The 25,052-nt window shown below is 44.4% G+C and overlaps 1 protein-coding gene across 3 annotated transcripts in view; it reads left to right on the forward strand.

Annotated features, from left to right (window-relative positions):
* The first annotated feature begins 413 nt into the window (after window positions 1–413).
* The window catches only part of tspan18b (tetraspanin 18b), a 31,587-nt gene continuing 6,948 nt past the window's right edge, over window positions 414–25,052 (forward strand). Inside the window, exons 1-3 of one of the 3 annotated variants that reach the window (XM_068603162.1) lie at window positions 414–499; window positions 1,307–1,488; window positions 19,241–19,324. In XM_068603162.1, coding sequence (XP_068459263.1) covers window positions 19,322–19,324 — 3 coding nt within the window. In that variant the 5' untranslated portion in view covers window positions 414–499; window positions 1,307–1,488; window positions 19,241–19,321. Of the gene's footprint in view, window positions 500–1,261; window positions 1,489–2,665; window positions 2,764–19,240; window positions 19,325–25,052 lie in introns of those variants that run through there. The other 2 variants (XM_068603161.1, XM_068603163.1) reach the window with 2 other exon arrangements.

Below are 25,052 nucleotides of genomic sequence, written 5' to 3' on the forward strand. Positions count from 1 at the left end.
TGTTTCAATAGAACGAACAAACCCATCTTTAGTGCTTTCACGTTAGCTGAACACCATCGTTCTCGATGGAAAGGGATGGGTGAGCGCAGAGGTGTTCAGTTGGTTGCAATTTGAAATCTCCCCGCTAGATGCCACTAAATCTTTCACGCTGCTCATTTACGTCAACGGCTTAGTGAAGACGTATAAACCAGCCCTCGCACCCAGAGATGTCTGAGAGGGTCGACAGGCCACTGCCATGTGTCTGTTTTATATGAAGCTTCAGCGCGCAGCTGGTTAGCTTAGAACAAAAACTGGAAACAGATAGTTTGGCTCTGTGCCTACCAGCTTCTACAGCGCCCTACGTAACAAGTTATATCCTGTTTGTTTAATCCATGAGAAACCAGCAGGTTGTGTCGGCCTACAATTTTGAGTCCATGCAGATGCAGTGATTTACTGAAGTTTCAGCTGGCTGCCCGGCCACCTCTCATGTGAAGACTTGACAAGGGGACAAGACAGGAAGGTAATTAACCCTTCAGACCTGTTGGTAGACATGTTTGTTATTGTTGGATAGAGCTAACTGTTTCCCCTGATTTCAATATGTATGTCGGGTTAATAATACATTACATTACAGTTAGCTACACTTTTATCCAACGCGACTCAAGCGCAATCATCCATGAGCACAAACGCAGAACAACATGAATCAATTTCTTCATGAAAGTCAAATAATTAAGTGCCATTTAAGTGGTACTTTATTTATTCAAGGTATAGTCAAAAAGATGTGTTTTTAGTTTGACGTAGAGACTTTCTGCTGTCCTGATGTGGAGCTAACTCCACCATTGAGGAGCCAGGACAGCAAGCAGTCGTAACTTTGTTGAATGTTGAGCTGCAGTAGCTAATAATATCAATAATAATACATCAGGATAAGATAGCTGATCTTCAAGCATATTGTGCCAAAATGTTGTCCTCCATTATTTTTTTTCAACCCATTCAACGAGGCTCTAGAGTGAAGGAAACAAATCAACATGTTGACAACATTTGGGATAAATTAAAATCAGATTTACATGATCATTTTTTTGTTGCAACATTAATTCTTAATGTAAAACATCCAACGTGAATGCATTCTGTGCCGAGTGTGTGTTTATCATGTACTACTCCAACACCGGAGTGAGAAATAAAGTAAACCTGGTCGGCGTCACGTCGGAGCAGAGTCTCCGCCCTCCGGAGCAGAGCTGCTGCTGAGGAGCAGCGCTGCTTTCACACACTTCACTAACTGTTTGCATACCAATCCCCCCTCCACACTGCGCGCCTGTCCACATCGGGATCGCAGAGCCGTGGATTGTATCCGTTGGACGGCGCCGGGCACATTTCACCTCCGTGGACACTCCAGCTGCTCGGCTCAGTTGTGTTTTAAGACTATTGAAACCTCCAGCAGTCCTCTGCTTTCGTGACATTTCCGCAGGTGAACATCTCGCCACGGACTGAGGTTTCGGCACCGAGCTGCGCATTGAGGTAAGAAACGTGTCGCCGCTACACAACTCCAAGTCTCCAACTTAAACGGAAACTACATGATTAGCTGTTGAATCCGCCGCTTGTTTTCGTGACAGGATTGCAGGATTTACACCAGCGTGTCTGACGAGCGACGCTGTTTGCTGCTTACTTTGTCGCTGCAAATGATACTTGTGCCTTCAGACGAGCAGCAGAAACCAAAAGAACATCTTGAAAGAGAAATCAAATGAGGGATACAAAGCCCCCTGATCGTTTAAGTCGTGTATTAAGCTGTTAAGAGATTTCAACTTGAATTAACTTCTGGACAGACCGGTGTTTTTTCTTCTTCTTCTTCTTCTTCTTCTTCTTCTTCTTCCTTCTGAGAATAAATCAGACAAATGCACAAACTCGAAATCTCCTCGGGTCACCACTGACTGTGCCCTGAATCAGTCTGTGAAATGGGGTAAATGTGCAGTCTGCAGATAATAGTGGGTTAAGTATGAGAAAGCGGACATCGGGGGGGGGAGTCCGGGGTGATGTGTGTCAGTCTCCAAGCTGGCATCCTTCCCACGGGGCTCCAGCCTGAACCGAGGAGGAGGCTGTCTGCAGAGATGTATGGGGTCACCAGATGGATGCCTCTGCCGGCGCTACCTTAGCTGTAGGGCAGGAGTTCACTGTCAGTTTGCATTAATCAGAGGGATACTTCATCCAAAACCACCTCATCCCTAGCTGTCTCATCTCCACTGGAGCGAAAGTGACACATTTAAGAACTCTGAAAGAGAAAAGTCGATATGGGACATTGTAGACATGCCTCTTTTTCTTCTTCTTCTTCTCTTTTTTTTTTGCAGTATACTGAACATGTGATTTTTAAGTGAATTCAGGGTTCTTTCATGGTTGGTTCCCTAAAAAGTTTGGATGCTAACATCTAAAAAGTTGAAGTTCTGCTCACACTGGCGAGAATTTAACACTTCGTCAAGATACAGTTACGGCTGGAAATCCGGTTATAATCAGATTTTGCCCGAAGAGATTGGCTCCAAGGGACCCATTAACACACCATTTTTTTTTGCCTTGAGTTAAAGTCCCAACCATTCACTCTGGCTCTCTATCGCCCCGAGGCTGAAGCAGTGAGTCAGGAAAGAGGAGAGAAGAATCAAATCACGCCCAACAGCTTGGACAGACTGATGAACGAGCTGTGCTGAGATACCGCTGCATCATGTAAAGATCTCTCTTTCTCTGTCTCGTCTTCCTTTTCCTGCCACCCTCTTTTTTTTCCCCCCTCCCAAACCCTAGATGACTTGGGTGAGTTAACAATTTGTTGGGGGAAAAAAGCCCACAAACTGAAAACAGAGTCATGTTTGTTCACCATGTTGTGGGTGAACATTTGTCTTGTCAAAAAAAAAAAAGAAGGAAAGAAACAGTAGTATTGATGCTTTTGGACCAGCTGCCAACACAGATGACTACACTCAGCCTGAAGCTTGTTCTCTTCTCTGCTTGATTCACACGACTGTTGGGAAATAGTTTTGCTGGTCAGACACACAAGTGATGTACAGCAGGAGTACAAATGCAAACAACAGGGTTTGTAAACCTACAGTGTAATTTATACAGGGAATAAAGGTTGGCAGCAACACTGTGCAGAGTAACAATTAGAAGGGAGCATGTTTGAGTGCGTTCAAATCTCCTCTGAGCCAAGCTGCTATTTATTCCGCCTACAGACACAAAACACCTGGTGTGAGACTTGCCACTGGTGATCATCAGCGCACTCATTTTAATAGTCCCTCTGATAATGTGTTGCTCTTAATTACACGTGTACGTTGCCAGCGATGAAACGTATACAGCAAAAACAAGTGAATAGGAGAGGAAGTTTGAGACAGTGTGTGTGTGTGGGTGTGGGTGTGTGTGTGTGGGTGGGTGGTGGGTTCACTGCTCCTCGGCCACCCAGTTCATGGCAGAAATAGTAATGTGTGAATTTCAGTATATGGCAGCTCCTGCTGAGACGGACCGGGTGACTGACTTGATGCCGCCTGGCCTGGCAGAGCAGCGCTCATTAAAGGCTTGAAATTAATCAATCTAGGGATCGACATGGTTGGGTGCCTCTGATTTCTCTCCCTCGTCCCCTTCCCCTTTCACACTTTCCCTCTTTCTCTCTTTCCGTATTAGCGGCTGATGTGCCCGCTGCCTTTTTTTTGGCCGGTCATTTGATCACTGGCCCTGATTTCACGTCCTTGATTCCTCCTGCCTCACCCCAACCTCCTTCCACCTCCTCTCTCTGTCTCTCTTTGTATCGTCCCATCTATTATATTCCTCTCTCTTGTCCCCATCCTTTCTCATCAGCCCTATCTTCTTTCCCGCCTCATCCAGTCTGCGAAGCACGTCTGTATCCGTATCGATGGGTTCAGAGCAGCAAGGCGGAGGGAAAACGAGGCTGGGTCATCACTCTACACTCGCTTTCCCCTGTATCATCCCCACTACGGCAGCAGCGGTCTGTAGAGAGCCCGGAACTAAATGGAGTATCTATTGGCTCAATGAGAAAATTGCTTTTTTCGATTGCTAGAGGACCCTTCATTTAATGTGTGTGATGCAGAGGCCTCCGCTCGTAATGGGTTCAGCATCTTTGTTGTCGGGAGACATGAGAAAATGAAATTTGCTTTTCAGCTGGCAGAAATAATTTACTCTCCGAAAGGTGTGTTTTTCATCAGCTGTTTAAAAGCCATGAAGGTGTGTGTGTGTGTGTGTGTGTGTGTTACAATATGTGTCTGCACTCTACTTTTTCAGCACTGAACCTGTGGTTTGATGTCGTCTGCTGAAATCAGTTTGAGCGTCATATAACATCTACTTGCTTTGACGCTTCCCAAAGCTGGATTTGTATTTGTTTGTTCGGGAGTGATGGTGTACCTGCTGACATGCACTTCCTCAAAAATATGAAAGTTTATGCTTGGCTGGTGTGGACACGTAGGTTATATTGCTAAAAGCAAAATGTGATAATATTCATTAAAGTGGACTTTACGAATCAATCGATCATGATACTGTATTCTTTTCTGAGGAGTGAGAACATCTGATCTTGAGAGATGAGGGAGTCTGACCTCTAATGAATACATGAAACAAACATAAAAGCCATATTCACATTGTGTTTCCACATTGGTTTACCACACCTGAATTGAGATTTAGGTCTACCACTTTATCACGATGCAGCCGACTCCTAATATTTGCAAAGCCTTATTAACAAAGCCAATATTTCTTTTGCTGGTTGAAATTCGGGATCAATTTGAGGTCAAACTTGACTTAACTTAAATTTTCGCGTCCTTGCATGAGTACAAGAGAAAATGTTCAATAATCCAGTAATGTTCACACATTCAGGCATTCCTTTGCTCTTTGCGTGCCTCCATACGGGCCAGGAATTAGTGAATGACCGAAGCGAGTTCACCAAGAGCAGGAAGCTGGGGGGCCTCTCTCGGCTGACGCTTCCTTTTTATCAGGAGGAAGCAGGCCGGCTGTTTGTGCTCAACCCAAGAATTCTTTGTGCTTATCATGCGTTCACCCTATTTCCTTCAATAATGGCTGTGCTGAGCAGGTAATGAGGTAAAACGTATGTATTTGACAAGCTGGGCTCGGCAGATAGCGACTGGCTCACGGCTTGGTAGGCGCTTAGTTGAGGGTACACTCAGCCCCTTCTCGGGATGTTCAAATCACATCTATCTCCAAATCCCCCGAGCCATCTTTTCCTCTGCATAATGTTTTTCAGAACTAATAAACCGTGTCACTCAGGTGTCCATTAAAGGCTGCCGGTGAGAACCCGCTGGTCATTACACAGAGCGAGCACACTCGGTAAATCCCTGTGCGTTTGCCGGAGGGTTTCTCCATCACCTTGTGCTCTTTTCATCCCCACAGATGTAGTCAAAGCTCGGAGAGGGGTTTAGGCTGGCCGGGGAATCTGGCACTGTGAGGTTTTTGACACAGCGGTAACTTGTGGGGGGGATTACCTGCCTGGCTTTAGCACAACTTGGATTTAGTGAATGATGCTAAAAGTTTCGGCACACAGCTCGCCTGAGAGGATGAACAAAAGTTTTGGCAGAGCAGCAGACCGCGTTGTGCTTCATCTGCGGAGGTATTTGTTTTTTGTTTGTGAGATGAACAACCAGTTCTTTGCTAAGTTCACACAATAGTGCTGGGCTGAGTCACGTCGGGTTCAGTGTCGGCACAATGGGCCGGAGGAAGCTGGGTGCTAATCAAGTAGCACCAGGGAGGAAGAGCTCATTTTATGGATGTGTGATTGTTTCCCACACTCACTGACTAACACTGGAGCTTTTCACTAGATTGAACATTTTACAGAGAAAGAACTCTTGTGAGACTTCTTGTTAAATTGCTTGGTTGCTGGTACGGATCTATGCTCAGAGGCATCATTTATCAACTATAATAAATGAAGGATTGTATATTATTTTTGAATCACTGGAGAAAAGATCATGTGTGGGGCATGAAGACAATCACTGTTGTGTTGTGAATGGGTCTGGAACGTGTTGCACGTGTGTCATGTAAGGAGCTGTACTCGTTTATGCAGATTTAGGGTACAATGCTAATATGTCCATTTCTGTTTCAGTTTTCTGTTTTGAACTCGCATGTTATTGAGATTTAAGCCTACTATACACAGGGCTGAGGCAATTAAATAAATACTTGATGAAGATCTTATTTATTTATAGTGTTTTTTTAAATTGTAAATTGAATGTCTGCAGGACAAACCAAACAAGCAATTGGAAGATGTCAGCTTTGGCTTTCAGAAACTGTGATCACCAGTTTCTACTATTTTTCAACCTTTTTTTTTTATGTCAAACGACTAACTGAATAATTGTGAAAATAACCAGCAGATGCAAATATTAGGAAACTAATTATTTGCTGTATCCATCTGAAAACCTCTGTAACCTTTTCTGTGTAGATCTGCAGAGACGTTGAGGTGTACCGTTTCTAAAGATACGCATACCGACATCTAAACTGGCGTATCAGCCGATAACAAGTACAGATCTGAAACAATCTTTTCAAAAGCAAACATGTATTATTGATCTTTAGCTGTATTCTACAAACACTGTATGGATGCGATGCTTTTGCCATCATTGTTTTATGGCCTGGATCTGGTTAAACCTGCTGTAAAACATAAACAAATGCATACAGAGAATGATTGCCATAGAACTTCCTTTTATTATCGAGTTTGACAGTCTTTCCCGTGTTAAATATCTTTTGAAGTGCTGACATTTTAACATCACACTCTCCGCTAGCATCTGCCCGATCGATACTGCGCGTGTGCATCTCTCAATATAGATGAGAAAGAATTGAGACGGCTCCCCCGTCAGCTACTCCCATCATCCGTTTGGTATAGGAAGTAGCTAACGAGTACTTTCTCATCTCCGTTGAGAGTTGCACATGCGCAGCAGCGGTCAGGCGGGATGTACGGGCCAATAGTCATAGTCGAGCATTTTCGGCTGCATCGGAGGCCTTTCTGGGACTGATGTTGCAACAACTGTAGTGTCGGCAGAAATATTTCACATCAGTCTTCATTTTGGGCCACTGTTTCTGCTTCTCATTGGCCATCTTTCTGGGCTCAGCCCAGATCCATTTTTCAATCTCGCCATGTGACTCACTGGGCCTAATGCTTCTCTCGTCTCCTGACTCAGGCATTTTTTTCCTTGATTTAATGGGACTCTCTCCCAGCTTCTGGTCGTCCTCTTTTTCTGTCGCCACAACTGTGTCCCAGCTCTCCACGACTCCACCCCTCGCTCCTTCTCGACTCCCAGGTTCTCCTCCTCGAGTGTTCCTTCTCTTTCCAGCCACGTTTCTGGAATAAGAGAGTGTGGCTTTACGAGAATGCCCTCATTAGTAATCGTGGGCTTTTTTTTTACCGTGGTATTACATATTCAGCTCGTCATTTTTAATTCCTCTGCCTAAAGGAGCCCCTGTAAATATCCTGTTTATTTTTAATCACCGATGATGGGCTACACAGAATAATGTGATATGGTAATTGTTACTCGCGAAAACAAACACACACTTGCTCCCACCACAAATTGATTTGGTAATGTAGAGTGCACGCACGCGATCGTAGGGATGGACAGTAGGTTGATAATGATGACCCAGCTAATTAGCCTATTATCATGTTAAACTAATTAAATGCATGTCGGGCGTCGGAGCTGGATGTTAGCTCATTAACTCACTTTTGCTTGATTGGAAGTTGTGATACGAAGAGATGGTGCGGTTACATCAGATTTATGGACCGTTAGTTGGTCCATAATGACGTAGTCTTGTTTGCCGTCGTGGCTTTCCCAGCGTGGCTGAATTATAGAGTCCCTCCTAAGAGATTTATTTTGAGCGTGATTTGGGTTTGCGTCCCAGTCTGCTAATAACACTTTGCTGTTCCAGTCAGTGATAATCATACGAACCCCAAATACACAAATGTACATGAAGGATTCCCCCACACACACAGCCCTGCAGCCAGAACTCAACTGGAAATGGGGTTATTTCCTATTTACTGTTCACTGATCTCACATCTGCTTGAATCTAGGTTAAAAGTGTTGCGTTGTACTCGACATGGCACAAACCGACCTCAGCAGAAATGACTTAATTTCGGCCTGTAAGTGAAGGTGGTGAACTTCAATAGATATAACTGGGCTAATGTGATTCTCCTTCTTCCTTCTAATAATGATAATGTGCATTTGTACGAAAATACCATGCCAATATAAGACTGGAAGGTGATTACCTTTTTTAACAGCCCCAGTGTTTTTCTTTTCACTCGGTTGGCTGCTTTTTGCTGCCGTTTGAAGCCCACACACCTCGTCCACAGCGCTGCTCCCTGCTGCTCCGGGAGGATAACAGCAGTGTTACAGTCCCTCCCACAGGGCGAGACTCGCCACAGGTCTGTCAGACATATGGGCTCCTTGTCGGCCTCCGCAGCATCAGGGGGACGGATCAGCGTTTGATTAAAAAAAAAAATCCTCAGCAGGGTCCAACTTCTACCTGGGGAAACTTGGGGGATGGGCAGGCTAATGATGTGTCTCCTGCCAGGATCACAAGCCTACTGAGATAGACGCTTGTTTCATTTCAGCTTGTTAAAGAACAGGGAGTGAACAATCTGTAGAGCCGAGCTGTGTCGGCGAGGGCCATCTGTCTGTTTGCATTTAGAGCCTCCACTTGTGGTTTTCTTTGTTTGGGTGATAATGTTATCTCACCTGCAGTTAGGGCTCATTCAGCCATTTCGTGTTAAGAGTTTGACACAGGTGTTTCTTTCTTGGCAGGGTTTTCTGCTCGCGTTTCTTCTGTGTCATTCTATTTATTGCCGACAAGCACAGCGGTAGACCACATGTGGTTCAATAACGTGAAGCACAAAGGGATGCTGAACTGTTCCTGACAATGTAGGATATCCTCCTGTGAACATTAGCAGTTTGTGGGAAGATTGCAGTGATGGTTCTTGGACAACATCCCTGTATGCTTTTTACGATGATGAATTTACTTGTCTTGTCTACAGCCTCTGCATGTCTGACTGAGTAATAGCCTTTGCCTTTTAACAGCAGATGAAATGTACACGCTGTAGACAGTTATTTTTACTCCTCAAAGGGGAAACAATTAGACAGCAAAGACCGAGCGCCTGGCTGCCTCATGATTATTTGATGGTCCTTTATGAAATTTTTAGCCCACCACCACTTTAAAAGTGCGCTCCTCAAGACGGCATTCACGGGTCACTGCGCTGAAACACGCTCTCTGTCCTTTGGGCAAACAGTCGGTCAATTCCAACTGATGTGTTACGGCCACAAGCAAACCACGCTGCCATTACTGCAGCGCAAACTGCGTTTTATAAAAGCAGGCGCTCAACTTTACAAGGAATTCCTCAGAAGATATGCTTCTCTCAGAAGAGAAGAGCAGAACTAGATATGAGGTGGTATTTTCCTCGCTGTAGAATGTCTTTGCTAATAGTTATTAGGTTAAACACATGCACACCATGAAGCATAATTCCTTTTTTCCTTAATCCCCACATTGCTGCATCTTTTTTTCTTTGAAGCTTAGGGGAAAAAAGAGAATCCTCTGCATAGAAAAGCTCGCCACTGTTCAACCATTTGAAGTATATTAAAAGAGTTTGATATTTCCATGAGGATGTATTTAGGTCCTTATTTTTTTTGACAGTAGAATCAAGGGATCACCTTCACATGTGTTTCTCAGAGATAGCGCAGGCACAGCAGACGTCTCCGGTATGTGAAATTAAATTGGCTGCAGTGTTCATTGATTTAGGCGCTAAAAGAAAAACCCTATACAGGTGCTTCTGGGATTTTATTTTCAGTTGAACATCAGGTGATCTTGGATGGCGTCCCGCTGATTGGTCACCTGTCCCACGTCAAGACGATAAGTCTGCAGCAAAGTCATCCAACCTCATGTTGATCACCTGGGTGTGACGCTCTAAACTGTGAAGTGTTTGAGGAAAGAACAGAGCGCTCAGGCTTTTCTCCAAGAGTCTGCGCCCCGGAGGAACGGCCCAGATCATCGTTCCCGATAACACTTGGCAGGAGTCAGTTCCTATGTGAAATGCCTCAGCACCAGTGTTGAAGCCAAGGAGATTTTGAAGGTGTCTCTGAAAACCTGGGGATGTGTAAAGATTCTTGGTTTTATCTCTCATGCCATAACTTTGGTTAAAAAAAAAAAATTGAAAAAAAAAACATCCGTCTTCTTGAGTTAAATTGGACAGATGACAAAATAGGATTCAACACAGATAACACAGCTTTTAGACTAGTTTATTTAATATGTAAATACAATGTCGTCCCAGTCAATAACCAGACATGATGTCATGATGTCCTCTCGTTAAAATGATGCACAAAAGAAACAATGGAGGAGGAGGAAGCCAATGTTTTGAGCAATTACCTAAACCACTTTCGCTTATCTCTGCAGGCAGTTTGGAAACGGACAAGAGGCTTTTTTTTCCTTTTTACGTAATAAGGAACAGATGTCCAACCTTTTCTTGCTCACAACATCTCTGAATGAGCTTTCCATACATTTACCACAGCGAGAGCAACCCCCATCTCACATGATAACCCAGCCTTTTCTGGGAGCTTTCAAAACACCCCCTTCAAATATTTGGCCAGCTCTTCGTGTGTATATATTTATACTGTTGCTTTTGGCCCAAACCAAAGGTCTGTTGTGTTTCCAAGACGCTTGAGACTTTGCAGACTGTTGGAGATCATGCAAAGTTGAAAACAAAACCATTTAATATCTCCTACTGTAACTCTCTAAACATCTAGTGACTGGTATCAATGTGAAAACTAATGACTTGCATTTATTTTGTTTGTTCTGTAAGCTTCTATGTTGTTTGGACTATAACAGACATTCTGAATAGATGTCAGCTTTTTGCATCCTTCTTTTAACAATCTGCATCATTCATCTGTGGCAATTTGATAAGCGCCGCTTTATACAGCTTCAGGTGATTAGTACTTCAGTCACACGGAGGCTTGGCTTCAGCTCACAGGACTTCTGTACGTGCATCTCCTAGACAAGTGGAAGGAAGAAAGCATTATTTAGTTTCTCTTTTGCTTTTTAAACTCAAGCCACTTGCAAGTGTTTGAAATAAGCAGAAGAGCAGTAATGTGCTCCACTCTTACAACCCCAGCTGTGGTCACTCCTGTGGTCCTGTTACAGTAGTTGAGAGCACTAAATGCTCTGTTTATTTATAACTGTTAGGCCGCGGTGGGCTGATGGAGGTATGCCTCCCCGCTAGCGCTGCACTGCACGCCCGGGCGCATTACTCACAATTTCATCACTACACCCAATTAATACTCGAGGCAACATCAGCAACATCTGCTCGAGCAAGGCAGTTGTCACCAGTTCCCCAGAGTTGAGAAAATTGAAAGTACGCTCGGCAGTGGTGTTATTGCTATTCTAAACTTGTCACCTGCCGGTGCTCCACAAGCAGGTTCATCCAGAAGCTTCTCTGTTACAATTATGGCTTTTCTTCTGCTCAGGGTTTTCATAGTCTTGTGTGTTTTCAGTTCTAAATCAAAACCCATCATTTTAGATACATTTGACCTCACCGTGTTGCCGTTGTTACTTTGACCACATTCATCCCCACACAATTGTCTCAGATCCATCATGTTTTGTGGTGTAAACCTATCGACTTGTGTTTCTTCAGGGACCAGATCTTGGTCCGCCTCCAAGCAGCTCAGTTTCCATTCTCTCCCCATCTTTCCTTTGTCTCCCATAAATCAATGTGATGTAATTGCATAAACTCCCTTTCCCACAGCTCAGGCCTGGAGGCAGCGTATTCTCAGAGAGAAAGGGTTTCAGTAGGGCCAGTTAACCTTAACCCACTGACTCCCGCAACTGCAATGCCCTGGCTTTTGAAAGTTGCATTTCAGCCTTTAAATAGAACTGTTTGCCCAGTGTATTTCATTGGTATTGTTTGATGTTTCATTGTTTTTCCAAGCAGCAGGGCCCTAGAAGTTAACTTTCTCACAGCTGGTACTGGCTGTTTACATCTGGCTAATACACTCTAAGCTCAGCAGATTAAATCTCATTTCTCTGAGTGCTTTTTGTGTTGAGCCAAGCATGATTTCTCCTGACGTCTCCCCGCTTGTGGCTCCTTCAGCCTATTGAAGGAATGTTTCTTAAAGCACTCCTGCATTTTTACAAGATCGTACCATGGAAAATGTCCAATCCTCTCTTTTTTTTCCACATTTCAGTCCCTCCTTGTTTCCTCTTGGGACTCCCTCACAAGCAGGCTATCTCCTCAAAGGATATCTTTCAACTCCTTGTCCCAGGAGTGGAGCTTAGAGGGAACCCATGTAGAAAAGAGTACCTTAAGGTTTTTGGAGCAGGAAGTCTTATTCACACTGTTCAGAGTTCTTCTTTATCCTAGTTTCATCTTCGGCTGCTTCAGTAATCCTCCTGCCATCAGTTTCGCCCCGCTCTGCTGAAGAACAAGAGTGATAAAACCCTTTTTTTTTCGCCCATCGTGTAAAAACACATTTCGGGGTACTTGGCCACGAGCGACAGCATATTTTGCAGTGTGAGAAACAAAAAGCTTGAGACATTTCCACTGCTTGCTATGAGCTATCACTGCAACCATATCCAGGCGGACACAGTTGAAGGATATGCAGAGATTTGGGGTTCGTTGGCACATGTGCAGCTTTATGAGGAGGTCTCCGTGTGGAGCCCCTCTGGGGTTAGGAAACAATCCAGATGCAAAGCTTCTGGTGCTCATAACCCAGTGGGGCACCTGTCCTGCTGCTCCCGTACAGACCCCGGCAAAATCCACAAAGATGCAAGCTCCCATCTCTCTGTGGGCGGCAACTTGGTTATAAAGTGTGGTTTTAATCAGATTTTCTTTGCATCGTTTGTAATATATGTGTGTTGGATTTCAGTCTTCAATGTAAGATCAAGTCAAACAAGTTGCAAACTGACAATTTTTAACACAATACTTATTTTTCCCTTAGTTTATTGAAATTCAAATGAAACCTAATGTTTTTCCTTCTTTCTTTTTTTTTTTTTTTACTGCAAATGCCCACTCAACTCATTCGGTTAGTTACAGCATCAGTAAATACTACTGTTGTCTGTATTACTTACATAAATTAATTCATGCTTGTGTTTTTAGGTGGTCTGGAAAACCTTGTTTGTGTTGGATGACGTGTGCACTTGTTTCAATTGGTAATGTATTGATAATACATTAAACATACATTTTTTATGACCCAATACATTGGGGCACATTAAATATATTTTATAGTGTGCACATAATTGTGTTTGTAAGATCAAAACGTCATCGATTCATATTGTCAACCAGTTAGATGTGAGTCTGCAAGCAGGAGGGACCACCACAATTGTTTAGCAGAGGTGGCAAGCTTTAGATCTCAACACATTTCATCTTGTATTAAATTTAGGTAATCGTTGAGTGGCAAAAGAAATAGCTCATTTAATATACAGCGCTACTGCTCTAAAGGTTACTTCTTTATTTCCTTAAGTGTATTGATCTCAGGATGTTAGCAACGGTGGTCCGCTATAAAACACTTCAGGAAACTCCAAAGTAGTGTGTGTTTAATATGTTTCTGGTGCTTGTTGACCAAGTTGAGCGACAGGTTGCTTCCTGTCATTCCCTTATGCACTAACCTCAACATGGTTTTTATGGAGATGTTTTGGCTGGATTACAGCAACAGTGAACATTGCCATGACAAAGTTGTGAGATCCAAAATACCGCCAGACGTTATAAACTGGGCAGCAGACCTGCCGTCTTCCTCCATGTTTGTTTATACTTTTGTAATGTGAGCCACATGTTTGTACTCGTAAACAAAGGACGTCTATGTGTTGTTTCCGCTCAGGCTTTACGGTGTTGTTTCACCTTGTCCGTTGATGAAAACAACTCTGTGCCTCAAATACGGCAAAACTAAATATTTCTTTAGATTTAATCGATCACGATTATCCGCTACTATCTGAATTTCAGTGTGGTTCTTCTTGCTTGGTGTGCGCTTGATAATATGCCGTGAAACCCTTCAGCGATTATAACCGGACCCACTGCGCCCTGGATTTTAGGCCAAACTGATGTTACTCCCAGGCAGCGACCCAAGTGACCCACGGCCAATTTCGTGGTCATGTTGTCTTTTATTGGGGTTTACCGTCGACTTTATTCATACAAAGTTTTAGTTTATTCATTTCAATGTCGTGGAACAAATAGCAGATTAACAAAAGCAAAAATTCACTGGTTTGACATAGCTTTTCGGTTAATTTTAGCAAAATAGCTGTCTATGAGAGGTAAGTTTTGCTTGTGGAGGAGTCCAAACTTAAACTTCCAATGGGTTTAATTATGAAAATAAGTTGCATCTGGTCCCACTGAGCAAAGAATCTGTTTCTACTTGTTGCGTATTTTCTGCATTGGGATAGTTACCGCATTGTTTGTCAGCACACTAAACAGCTTCAACAGTCTAAAGCAGCCAGAAGGATGAAGATGAGGGCACATTAAGGTCAGATATTCATAATTAATGGGAACGCTACAGATACAGGGAAAGTTTCCTTGTGGTAATAATGATGGTGAAAGTGCTATGGAATCTGATTTCAACAAATATACACAACCTAGTGCTTTATGGTATTTTAGCAACATTTAAATGAGGCCTAGCAATGGTTACCAGATGTGTTTTTAACATATGTTCAAGTGGCTGGTTTGACAGTGGCCACACATTCAATGTCTTTTAGAAGTTTGAGTTTAGGCTGACGTGTGGGATCGGATTTACTGACTGTTGTTACTACAGCTGAACTGATCAGATATTGCATCGACCGAATGATGACAAAATAATCTGCACATTAATCTATAGTGAAGACAATCATTTGCTGACACTAGTCCAATCTTTTTTCATTAAAACATTTCATTGTCTGGTCTTCTAATCTGACTTGACTGCAAATCGGGTGTGTTGTCTTTAGTGCACTGTCTTAGCGGAGGAAAATATCCCGAGGGAAGACTTCCTCTTTGTGCTGGCAGCTTGGATCTTCATCTCAGCTCCTTTCTAAGTTTGAGGCTCTGTAAGCTGCGTGATTCTCAAGCTTTACTGGGCTTTAGGATTTAACTGCGATGGAAATGGTTATCGCGCGGCTGTTCGTCAGCTCGTCAGCTCGTAGGCCTGTTGGTGGTGGTGGGGGGGGTCGGCGAACAAACTGACGAAAGTTTAACAGCCCCAGCCCCCTCTGTGTATGTAATGAACTCTTACCTTGGCTTGGAAGGCTGCTTGGCTGGTATCTTTGGTGTGTTTTTGTAACCCTCACTAAAAAAGCCTTGCTCTTAATTGTATCCCACGGGGCCCTGAGCTCTCAGTATTCACAGCCTTTCCTGTCCCTCGTTCTGATCCTCCCCTTCTTCCAACCTTAGCCCCATCATCCAAATTCGACGGGTCTCTCCTCCTTTAATCGCTCGACTTCAAAGCACTGTTGTGCTACCCTTCAGGCCCCTGGCTCCTCAGAGACAGGGGGGGCTCGCCTTCGGGGCCTGGGAAGTAGGGTGAAAGTGTGGTGGTGTACAATGAGGCTCGTTAAGTTTGACAGGCACGGGTTACAGAAAACAACAACAAGTCGTCCTGGTGTCAGTGGAGAGAGAAGCAGGTTGCAGATGTGTGAGACACTTCTCACCGCTCTTTGACGAAGGCATCTATGAGGCAAAAAAAGATACAGGCGGGAGGAACCTGCCACAAAGAGTCCTGCCTAGTGTTTGCTGCCGACTTCCCAAAGAGGGTAGACACAGTGTCAGCTTTCATTAGCATCAAAATAGCACCCTCTAAACACGTCTGCAGGGACTGAATTCTTATCAGGTTTCCATTTAGCACAAAAGAATTACCACAGAGAAAACTGATGACTGTGTAATGAGTTCAAGCTGCATCTTTAGCTCGAAAAATTGTAGACTGCGAAGGAGGGAATGCACTGTCGCCGGGGCGCGTAACCCGAGAGCACCTACTGTAGTGCAGGGAACAAAGAAAACAGTAGGTTATCTGTGGACGGAGAGAAGAGAGTGAGAGATTAATTAAGCGATGCCCTCTGCTCAGAGTGGGGATTGTTTCTCCATCCTGGTGGTTTATCTTTATCTCTGGTAGTTGACTCACACTGTTAGATCAATAAATCCAGTTGAGGTGATAATTTTGCCTCAGTATTGCCCTCATTAAAGCACCCAGCCATTCAGGAGATATATGGCTGCCGGCAATTACCCTCTTACTCATTTCTTTAATATTATCCCATGATGTATATGGCTTTGGACATGGAGACCACCAGGAAGGGCTGACATCCAAAACTGTAGATTTGTCCTTTTTATTAAGTGTGTTTGTAAAGGCTTGATTAAAGACGCAAAAAAAAAGCCTCGTAGGTCATCGTGTCTCGAGGTGCAGCTGCCTCTGCAGCTCAAAGGTTTGCTTCTATCAACACTAGTGAAAAATTGAGGTTAAACGCAGCTGAGAGTTGTGAATGGAAGAATTGTCACTTCCTCCCTCGTCGTTCTGCCCACTTCCTGTCCCCAGAGGAAGTGCCGCTGATGAAGCTCCCCTGCTGTTCCACGACCTCTGACATTTCAGTCAAGGTTGCCCAGCTGAATGGCAAGATGAGAAGATTCATGGAGGCAAAGAGAAACCATGAAAGATGATTCCCACTGTATTTGGTGCATATATCCTAAAGGCCCGAAATGAACACGTTTGGGCAACGTTCGATAGCAAAAAGTGTGTTTGGCTGTTGCAAACGGCTGCACTCTAAGACGTGGTGCAGGGTTTCAGACAGTCCATTCTCCTCTTGGTGTTGCACTTGGATGTAAAACAGAAATAGTTGTTTGAAACAGAAAAATGTTGATTTAGAGAGGGAAGTTTAAATGCTTCGTTGACTCAGTACAGTCTTTATAAGGACAACTTGACCAAAAATCCAAACCAAACAGAGCCTAATACAGAGAGAGCACCAACACCGCGACAGATTAAGTCCTATTATCACCTCCCGCATCAACAACAAAACCTTCTGCTGCCAACGGGGCGAGAGTAAATGATTATCTCGCCTTATATAAATGAGTAATGGTCATTTATTTGACTAAATCATATTCACAGGCAACACATTTTCTTTAAAGCATGCTTTAATTATGATATACCATGTGATCAGAGCTAATGCTGAGCATGCTAGGATCTTACTGACGCACAGACTCGAGACCCGCGACATTAAAATGAGACCCAACCCAAACTGATTAGACTCAGTATAATTTGGATCTGGTCCCACTTTATTCCGCAGCCCCCAATATCAAGGTCGGACACTTTAAAAATCGAAGGAGCAATTCATTTGAAGCATACTGACTCCTTCATTGCTCTTATTATTTTACTGCCACTTCAGTTTCCTGTGCTATCTCTTTGTGAATGGGGCAGTAGGGGATGTAAAAGGAAGTCAAATTTATATTGTTCTACTGTCTTACACACTGGATAGATGGTGATGCAATATTATTGTCAGACCCTGAAATATCAGCAGAGGCTAATCAATTAGGCGCTGCCTTGATGTTTAAATTGCCAACAGTGCTCGTGAGCTTAAATGTCAATGACTAGTTGGTGAGAGCTTTGTATGAAAGGAAAGCCATTGAGCGGATGCAGATGAAACCTTTTCTCCAATGTTGAGTCGTTCCCCGCTTTGTTGGACCCTCAGCAGCTCGGCCTTTCTGGTCTCCCTCGAGGGTTCGTCCTATTGTTGTGCTTTCTCAGCCGTCTGCGCTCGTCTCTCTTCTCACCCCCATAACCGATTCAATGAGGCGCTGCGATCCTATTGGTGCTCCACTTTCCAGTGAAACGGGTTTCCATGGAAACCAAAAAATAATGCAGACCCTCACCACTGTTGCTCTTCAACAGCTAATAGCTCTCTAAACAGGGGTGCAGGAGAGACACATCTGCAACAGGCTTCAGGGTAAAATGTCTCTGATGCCCAGCAGAAGATTGCATACATGATGAACATATGGGCATATCTGCTGCTGTTGTAGTAGACTAAAACTAGATGGAAAGGGTTTACAGTGTTCTATTGCCTCATGGTTATGCTTTTTAAGCCATATGGTGAATATTTTGTAAATGGCTGGCTCCATCCTTTGGCTCCCCATTCATGTGTAGCCACTGTGGAGATGTCATTGATTCCCTCAGCTTGTGCTTTGTAGTGTCTGTGATAAGGGAGTGTATCATTCCAGCGCATCTCAACACTTCTCGGGTTTGTCCGTTTTCCTCACTCTGGCTTTGATTGCCTTTTTCTAGATGCAATCCGAGCCCCTGCATTGTGTATGGGGGAGGGAGTGCTGCAGCCACTGTCAGTCGGGTTCAGCGTTCTGGTGAATCTGATGTCTGCTGGCAATATGGTGTGTCGGCAGGATGGCGTGGCTGGCTCCATCAGCCAGAACACTCCTGGGATATTCTCCATCCCTCAGACTGAGAATACCAAGCCTGTATTTCACCATCTAATGGCAAGAGCTGCATGCTGTTCATGCCTCCGTAGGCAGCTCACACCATATTTGATGCTGTAGTTGTCTGTGCCAGGGCTTTGAAACCGGCTCCAAAGTATTGTCAGTCAAAACCACACTGCTGACTATTTTTGCACATTGAGCCTGGAATACCAGCAGTTTAATTGGCTCTCATTGCAATATCATTATTTTCAGCTGGGAGACACTTGTGGCAAAGCAGCTTAGACGCAGGAGAAAGTTTAAAGCATTTATGCTCATTAGACACAGTTGGTAGGAAACATATTATACATTGACAGTTAAAGCTGGAAAGTAAGAAAGCGAGGTATTCTTCTTCTTTCTGTGAATAATGCAGGAGTTCAGATGCTCATCAAGGTCACGGCAGAAGCTGTATGAGGAGACTGTGGCGAGTTGGGTCTTCTAATAAAGGATAATTAACTAAGTAAGAAGATACACACATTTGAATACCTCAGGGAAGATATTAATATTTTACCTGCCCAGAACACAAGCTGGGACTGCTACTATAGTGTTTTTTTTATTCTTTCCTTGTTAATTTTGCCTTCCAGCTGAGTGAAACATTCACACGTAAAGCACTGATGCAGTCTTAAATTAGCCCACTGCTGGGAGCGAGTGCTTCATACATAATAAATGCAAACGCTGTCATTTTAAGTGTCCTAGAATTTTATTTTCTGTGGGGTTTTTTTTTTAAAGCTCACAGTCCTATTCTGCTTAAATGAATTGCACATACCAAGAGAAATGTGCCGCTTCTTTCTGCCTCCTGGCCTCACTGTTTATTCATCTTATTAGCTCCGTCCTGACCTCTGCTTCTACCATTGTGCTTCTGTCCAACAGCCCATGAAAACAGGAGAGGAGAGAGAACCGAGAGAAGTCATCAGCTGCACCTGAACAAAGAAGAGGCAAAAGAGGATACCCATGGTATGGTACCGTTTTATCTATAAATAAAGCACACATGGCATTGAAGAAAGGCCACTACTTTCATCTTCAGTGTGAAACATGTTTCTGCCCTTAGTTCTCCCTTAGTACGCATGTTGAATCAGTAAGAGAAACTGCAGAAAGAGCTTGTAGACGGGCTCTTTTCAGTAAGATGCTGACAGCACAGGCGCAAAGCCATTGTTGCCGTCAACAGGAGGCGCGGCTTTGGCGAGAGCCGGTGTGTGAAGCTGGTCCTGCGAAGAGCCAGACAAGTGCTTTTGTCCTTTACCCACCACAGCAGGTCAACGCTGGTCTTTGTTAGACTCTGATTTGCATTGGCATTTGTAATATTAGTATTCCAGGCACGGCTGAGCAGCAGACATGTATAGATTGCGAGGTTAAAGGGGAGTTTAGACCCAGACACATCAGCTGTAATCAGTCAGAGCGCAGAACCAGAGAAGCAGACAAACATGTGCAAGTGACATGTTGGATTATAAACAAATTCTTTCTTTATTTTGTAAGAACTGACTTTAGGGATTTTTTTTGGGGGGGGGGCTCTTGTTTTCTGTGTTGTGGATAGCTTTTGTATCGGTAAAAATAAGATTGCTGAGATTGCTGTGAACAGAGCAAAATTGCTGGAAAAAGGAGGTCAGACAGGAAAAGAAACACAAGCAGTCAGATGACCATACTCAGATAAACAAACTTGTTTGAAGGACAAAAAAACGCCTAATGTTCAAAAGTATGACCTACAATACAAGGTATAAACATCCAGTATAGTTTACAGGCTGACATTTCTCCAACAATGTGGGTGCTCCTCCACATAATTTGGTTTAGGTCATCTGGCTAAACTTTTGGCTTATTGGCTGAAGTTGGCTGCCACTTCCTCCCCGTTGTACGAAGTTGCAGCACCGGATAATTTATTGTGGGAGTGAGTCAAAGTCATTGTGGGCTCCATGGTAACGTTAACTCTGACTAATGGAGTATCAGCAGGATACTGGGCTTAGCAAAGGGTCAATTGAAATAACCTCAAATGGTCCTTTTAATCCTTAAAGTACACACATTCTCAACCAATTGTTCCATAATCACAGTCACAGAGTTACACTAATAACCACCCACCCCGTCATACACACACACACACACACACACACACACACACATACACACACACACACACACACTAGGTGTCTCTGTTACAGCAAATTACAAGAAAAGATCAAAGAATCATGAATGTTCTGCCACACTCTTCATGCTCAGGCTTTAACACACTTTTGGTTTATTTCTATGAAGTTGTTATTTGCAATGAGGCCTGCGATATATGTGGATATCTGTTTCATCTGAGGCACAAACACTACCGCGCTTCATCCTCCAGGCGTGTGTTTTAATCTGTGCATTGCGCTGAAACTCCGGTCTGTAACACAAATTAGGTTACACTGTTCCTTTTGCTGTTTGTTGCTTTTTTTTCCCTTTCATTGAACTTTAGCTGAGTGTATGGAGGTTCAGGTGTGTGTGTGTGTGTGCTACACGGAGTCATCAGTAAGAGATGAAACAGCGTCTGGGCCTTGTGCAGAGGGGAACTGGCTGTATTCAAACCAACACATGGCCTTGCAACAGGGTGTGAGTGATCGCTCATTACACAAATGGCTGGCCAAGCTGTCCCCCTGTCGTAAAGTGCTCGGCTCTGCTCCCCTTTGTTTTCTAACAGGAACTAGTGCTAAGTGGAGATGCCAAACACTGCTCTGCAGACAAAGGCCACTCTCGCCACATATCCGGGTTGCCGTGGAGACCGGTGTCCGTATTGGAGGGCTGGAAGTATTCCAACATGTGCTAAAAACAACCCCGGCAGATTTCACTACATTGTGTATTAGAGCCGTAAGATGGCCACAGTTATTATTAGTTTCATCGCAAAGTTCATATTTCTGTTATTGTCAGGATTTGGTGACGGACGGGCACTTGTGTGTGTGTGTGAGTTGGTGTGTATTTTGGGCTTCTGCGCATGTTTACCCATCGAGGTTTCCTTTTGTGTTTCGTCCCCTGAGGCTGAAAGCGTCGTCTTTCCTTCAATCCCCCATTGTGTATTTCTGCCAAGGCCATCTGTGTTAACTTTTTATACGGAGATTTGGCGAAGACAACATCCTCAACTTGAACTGTTTACGCCGTAAACAAGGTCCAGAGAGAACATCCCAAACGTTTGAGTTGTCTCTTGCCTGAGGGGTCAAACACTGGTCAAAGTTGGTGAGTTATTGATTGGATTTTTTTTACTTTTTATCAAACGCATATTCCGTCCCCTCCACATGATTTTGGCGAAGAATGTGGAAACTTGCACAAACAAAGTAGTATTGCAGGGAAATAATACCCACTGTTGTTGTGTGAGTAATTTCTAAGCATTTAATTTTTCATTGAGTCATAACTCACTTCTGTGGAAAGCCCCAACGGCATTGTGTCATCCTCCCAAAGCACCTCGTGGGAAAGGCCCGGGCTGAGTCCTATCAGGCGGTATGGTGCAGAAGTGTTTATGTGTTCATTGTGTTCTGCTACCACATGCCTTCACTGCCAGACAAGTAGCGGACTAAGAGCTGGAACTCCAGAGGATCAATGCATCATTGACCATGTGCCTGGGCCTGGTATTGATCCAGCCCAGTCCAGCCAGCTTGTATCTTCACTCAGGCAGATAGAGGTGCCGACACAATTAAGTGAGAATCTCTGCTTCGAGAGAGTGAAGAACACACACACACACACACACACACACACACACACACAGACTAGTGTTCAGTAGAAGCTAAAATCTGCTCATCCCAATCACATGTCCTCTGCTCGAGTTAACCAAGAAGCTATCAATGCCCTTCCCCCTTCCAATCGTTCTTATCTAAGGAGCTGCAGAATCGATTTCACTGTAAGAGTATGAGCAACTGTTCGCACTGAACTAACAGCTGGATGTGCACCCGTTTGGGATGTCAAGAATTTGGCCTGCAGTGCTGTTGACAACACATGGTCAGTGAGTTTCTGGCTCTGCATTTGTTCAATTTAGTTTATCAGCCTTTTGTTCAGGAATGTGTCAGCTGCCTGGTCAGAGGACTTCTGCCCTTGGGGGTTCACACAATCTCATTGCTAAACTGAATGGGTCAGGAGAGCGCCACTCACAGGCTCGGATAAGAACAGCTTTAGATTCACTGCACGTAACGCAACAATGGACTGAAATGATGAATGGCTTTGTAGGCAGAGCAAATTCATCAGAGACTGCCGACTTTGTTTTGTGGAGGACTCGCAATGCACTTAATGTGCAGAAGCTGATAATGTTCACCGATCGTGTATATTTGTACTGTGAGAACTCATTAAGCTAAGCTCGCCTGAGGCTGGAGCATTTGTACGTCTCCACCTGTGCATTTAACCAACATGAGGACATTTGCGACAAGTCGAGCCGTTTCTCCAACTTCCCGACCTGGCTGACTTTCTGCATGGCGCTCTCCGTGTGAGCTGCTCCCACACACACTGTGTGCTCTGTTGCCTTTGAGCGACTTCTGTACACTTTCTCTCTGTGGTTGTTCACTGTTGTCTGCAAGCGGCATGCCCTCTAAAGCAGCATACAGTGCTATAGCTGCTTAGCATTCAGCACACTTCAAAGCTCCTCCGTGTGACAGCACAGCCCAGGGCTCATTCTCTTCTAATTGGAGGTTCATTAAGGGACATGGTGCGCCTCAAGGGAGCCCTGCTCACTGCCAGAGGAAACTGTCTTTATTCGGATTTTGGGGTGTTTACTTGCTGCGGCTGATTTAGGGAGCCACAGAGAAATATGAAAATGGGTTTTTAATTGAGACAAAGGCTGATGTGGCATGCGTGTGGTCCCTCGGTGTCATTGTCAGAGGCTATTAGTGCTATCGAGAGAGAGCTTTAGAGTGGCATACATCGATGGATGAAACACACCTGCTCCAGCTCAGCTCAGCCCAGGGAGCCGGAGGACGTAATGTGCCGTCCCCAGGGTTCAACTACAGGTGATCATTTAGAGGGTCAATGACATTTAAAGGGGTCAAGCTCCAACCCTTATCGTCTCGACGGGGTTTCAGTATTAATGCTGGTTTGTTATGCAGGCTCACGCTCACAATGGAGTGAACTGGTTATCAGAGGTGGGTGGAGGGTGAGGACAGTTTGGCGAGCAGCAGACGCGGTGTCCTTGTCGCGCTGATCCATTTGTCCGGGGCGGTGGCCAGCGAAGCAGGGGAATATGCACTCACTTCATTAATCGTGCCAAAAGTGTCAACTTCAAGGAGAACCACCGAAGGGTTTACTATTTATACATGGAGCACTTTAAATGCAGGTCTATGTCTTCCTTATCTTTCAACCACAGTCAGTTAGCGCGACCATCATGGCTGATAGTGCAGACACTGGCCAAACATGCCTTGAGGTTTTCCGAGTTGAGCGTGAAAACAGGCCTGTCGAAATGTGTCAGAATTCCTCATCTTCATACTAGGAAGAATGTAGGTCACATGGGTTTGCCCTCATTACTGAGCTGTGGCTTCTGTCGGCTCTGGGAAGCTGATTTGGGATCACTTCTCATTAATCCACTATCAAACTCAACCATGCCAGGTTCCACAGCCCAAGACGGCTGTGGATCGGTCTTTGCCGAGAATAAACAACGGGATCGTCTTGCCGTGTGGCATTTCATGATGTCAGTAACAGGAGAAGGAGTTGGCATTTACTGGATACCTCAGGGCAAAGACCTGCCACTTAGATTGTCAGATTGAGGACATACATACAGTATTTCCAGCAAACACATTGTCTCCAAATAAAGCTGTGAGTGTGTGTGCGCGGTGTCTCTTTTCAACGGGTGTTTTTTTGTTTTGTTTTGCTGGTGTATACAGACACAACGCAACACAACTCTTTATCTTGACACGTTGTTGGTTTAGCGGAGCAGCAAACCTGAGGAAGATCTGCCTCTAATCTAGTATTCATTTGTTGATGATGTTGATTTGTCGTAAGGCTGCAGCGCCCTCGTCTCCGTAATGCACTCTACAGAATATGCAGACTATGCCAAAGGGACTTAGTGGTCTGATCGCTACAGCTGTGCTGTGATCGATGAGGACCTGCGATCCCATGTGAGTCATGGGAGAGATCAGTTTGTTTACTCTGCACTTTCTCCAGGGTCTCTGTGGCAGTTTGATTTATCCTCTGCTGGTTTGCACCATAGGCATATTATGTGGATCCTGGCGAAGCCCATACAGTCCACTTCATTCTTAAGCATCCAATGTTTTTTAATGCATAAAAGAAAATTGGCTCCAGATCCGACAGCTGGTTTGACCCTTAGATGGGAGCGAAGAGCTAAAGGGTAAAGCTGGAAGAGAAATCAGACATTTTGTTTGGGGAATGAGATGTGGGCTGAGCCCTGAGAGTTTTTCCATCCTCCCCTTTCCTCCCCTTCTTCCCCCTCCTTGTTCCGCCTCTTCATCCCCTGCGCCAATAAATACAGTTTGCACACTTCACAGGGATCCAGGACTAACAGTGGAGAGCAGGAGGGATGAGAAAGGCCCTTCTTTTTGTCGCTTCTTTCTGTGAGACTGTAATGTATGTAAATCTCAATTAAGACCTCCTGTGCCCTCATTAGGCTTTTCAGTGGGGCTTAGGAAAGTGGGTGTGTGTGCCTCTGTGTCTCTGTGTCTGTGTGTGTGTGTGTGTGTGTGTGAGAGAGAGTGTGTGTGTGGGAGGGGTTAATTAAAACCCATCTCAGGCTATGAGGCTGTTG

Source organism: Clinocottus analis, unplaced genomic scaffold (genome assembly GCF_023055335.1).
Source record: "Clinocottus analis isolate CAN_PGR_092001 unplaced genomic scaffold, fCliAna1.0.p SCAF_6, whole genome shotgun sequence".
Classification (NCBI taxonomy): domain Eukaryota; kingdom Metazoa; phylum Chordata; class Actinopteri; order Perciformes; family Cottidae; genus Clinocottus; species Clinocottus analis.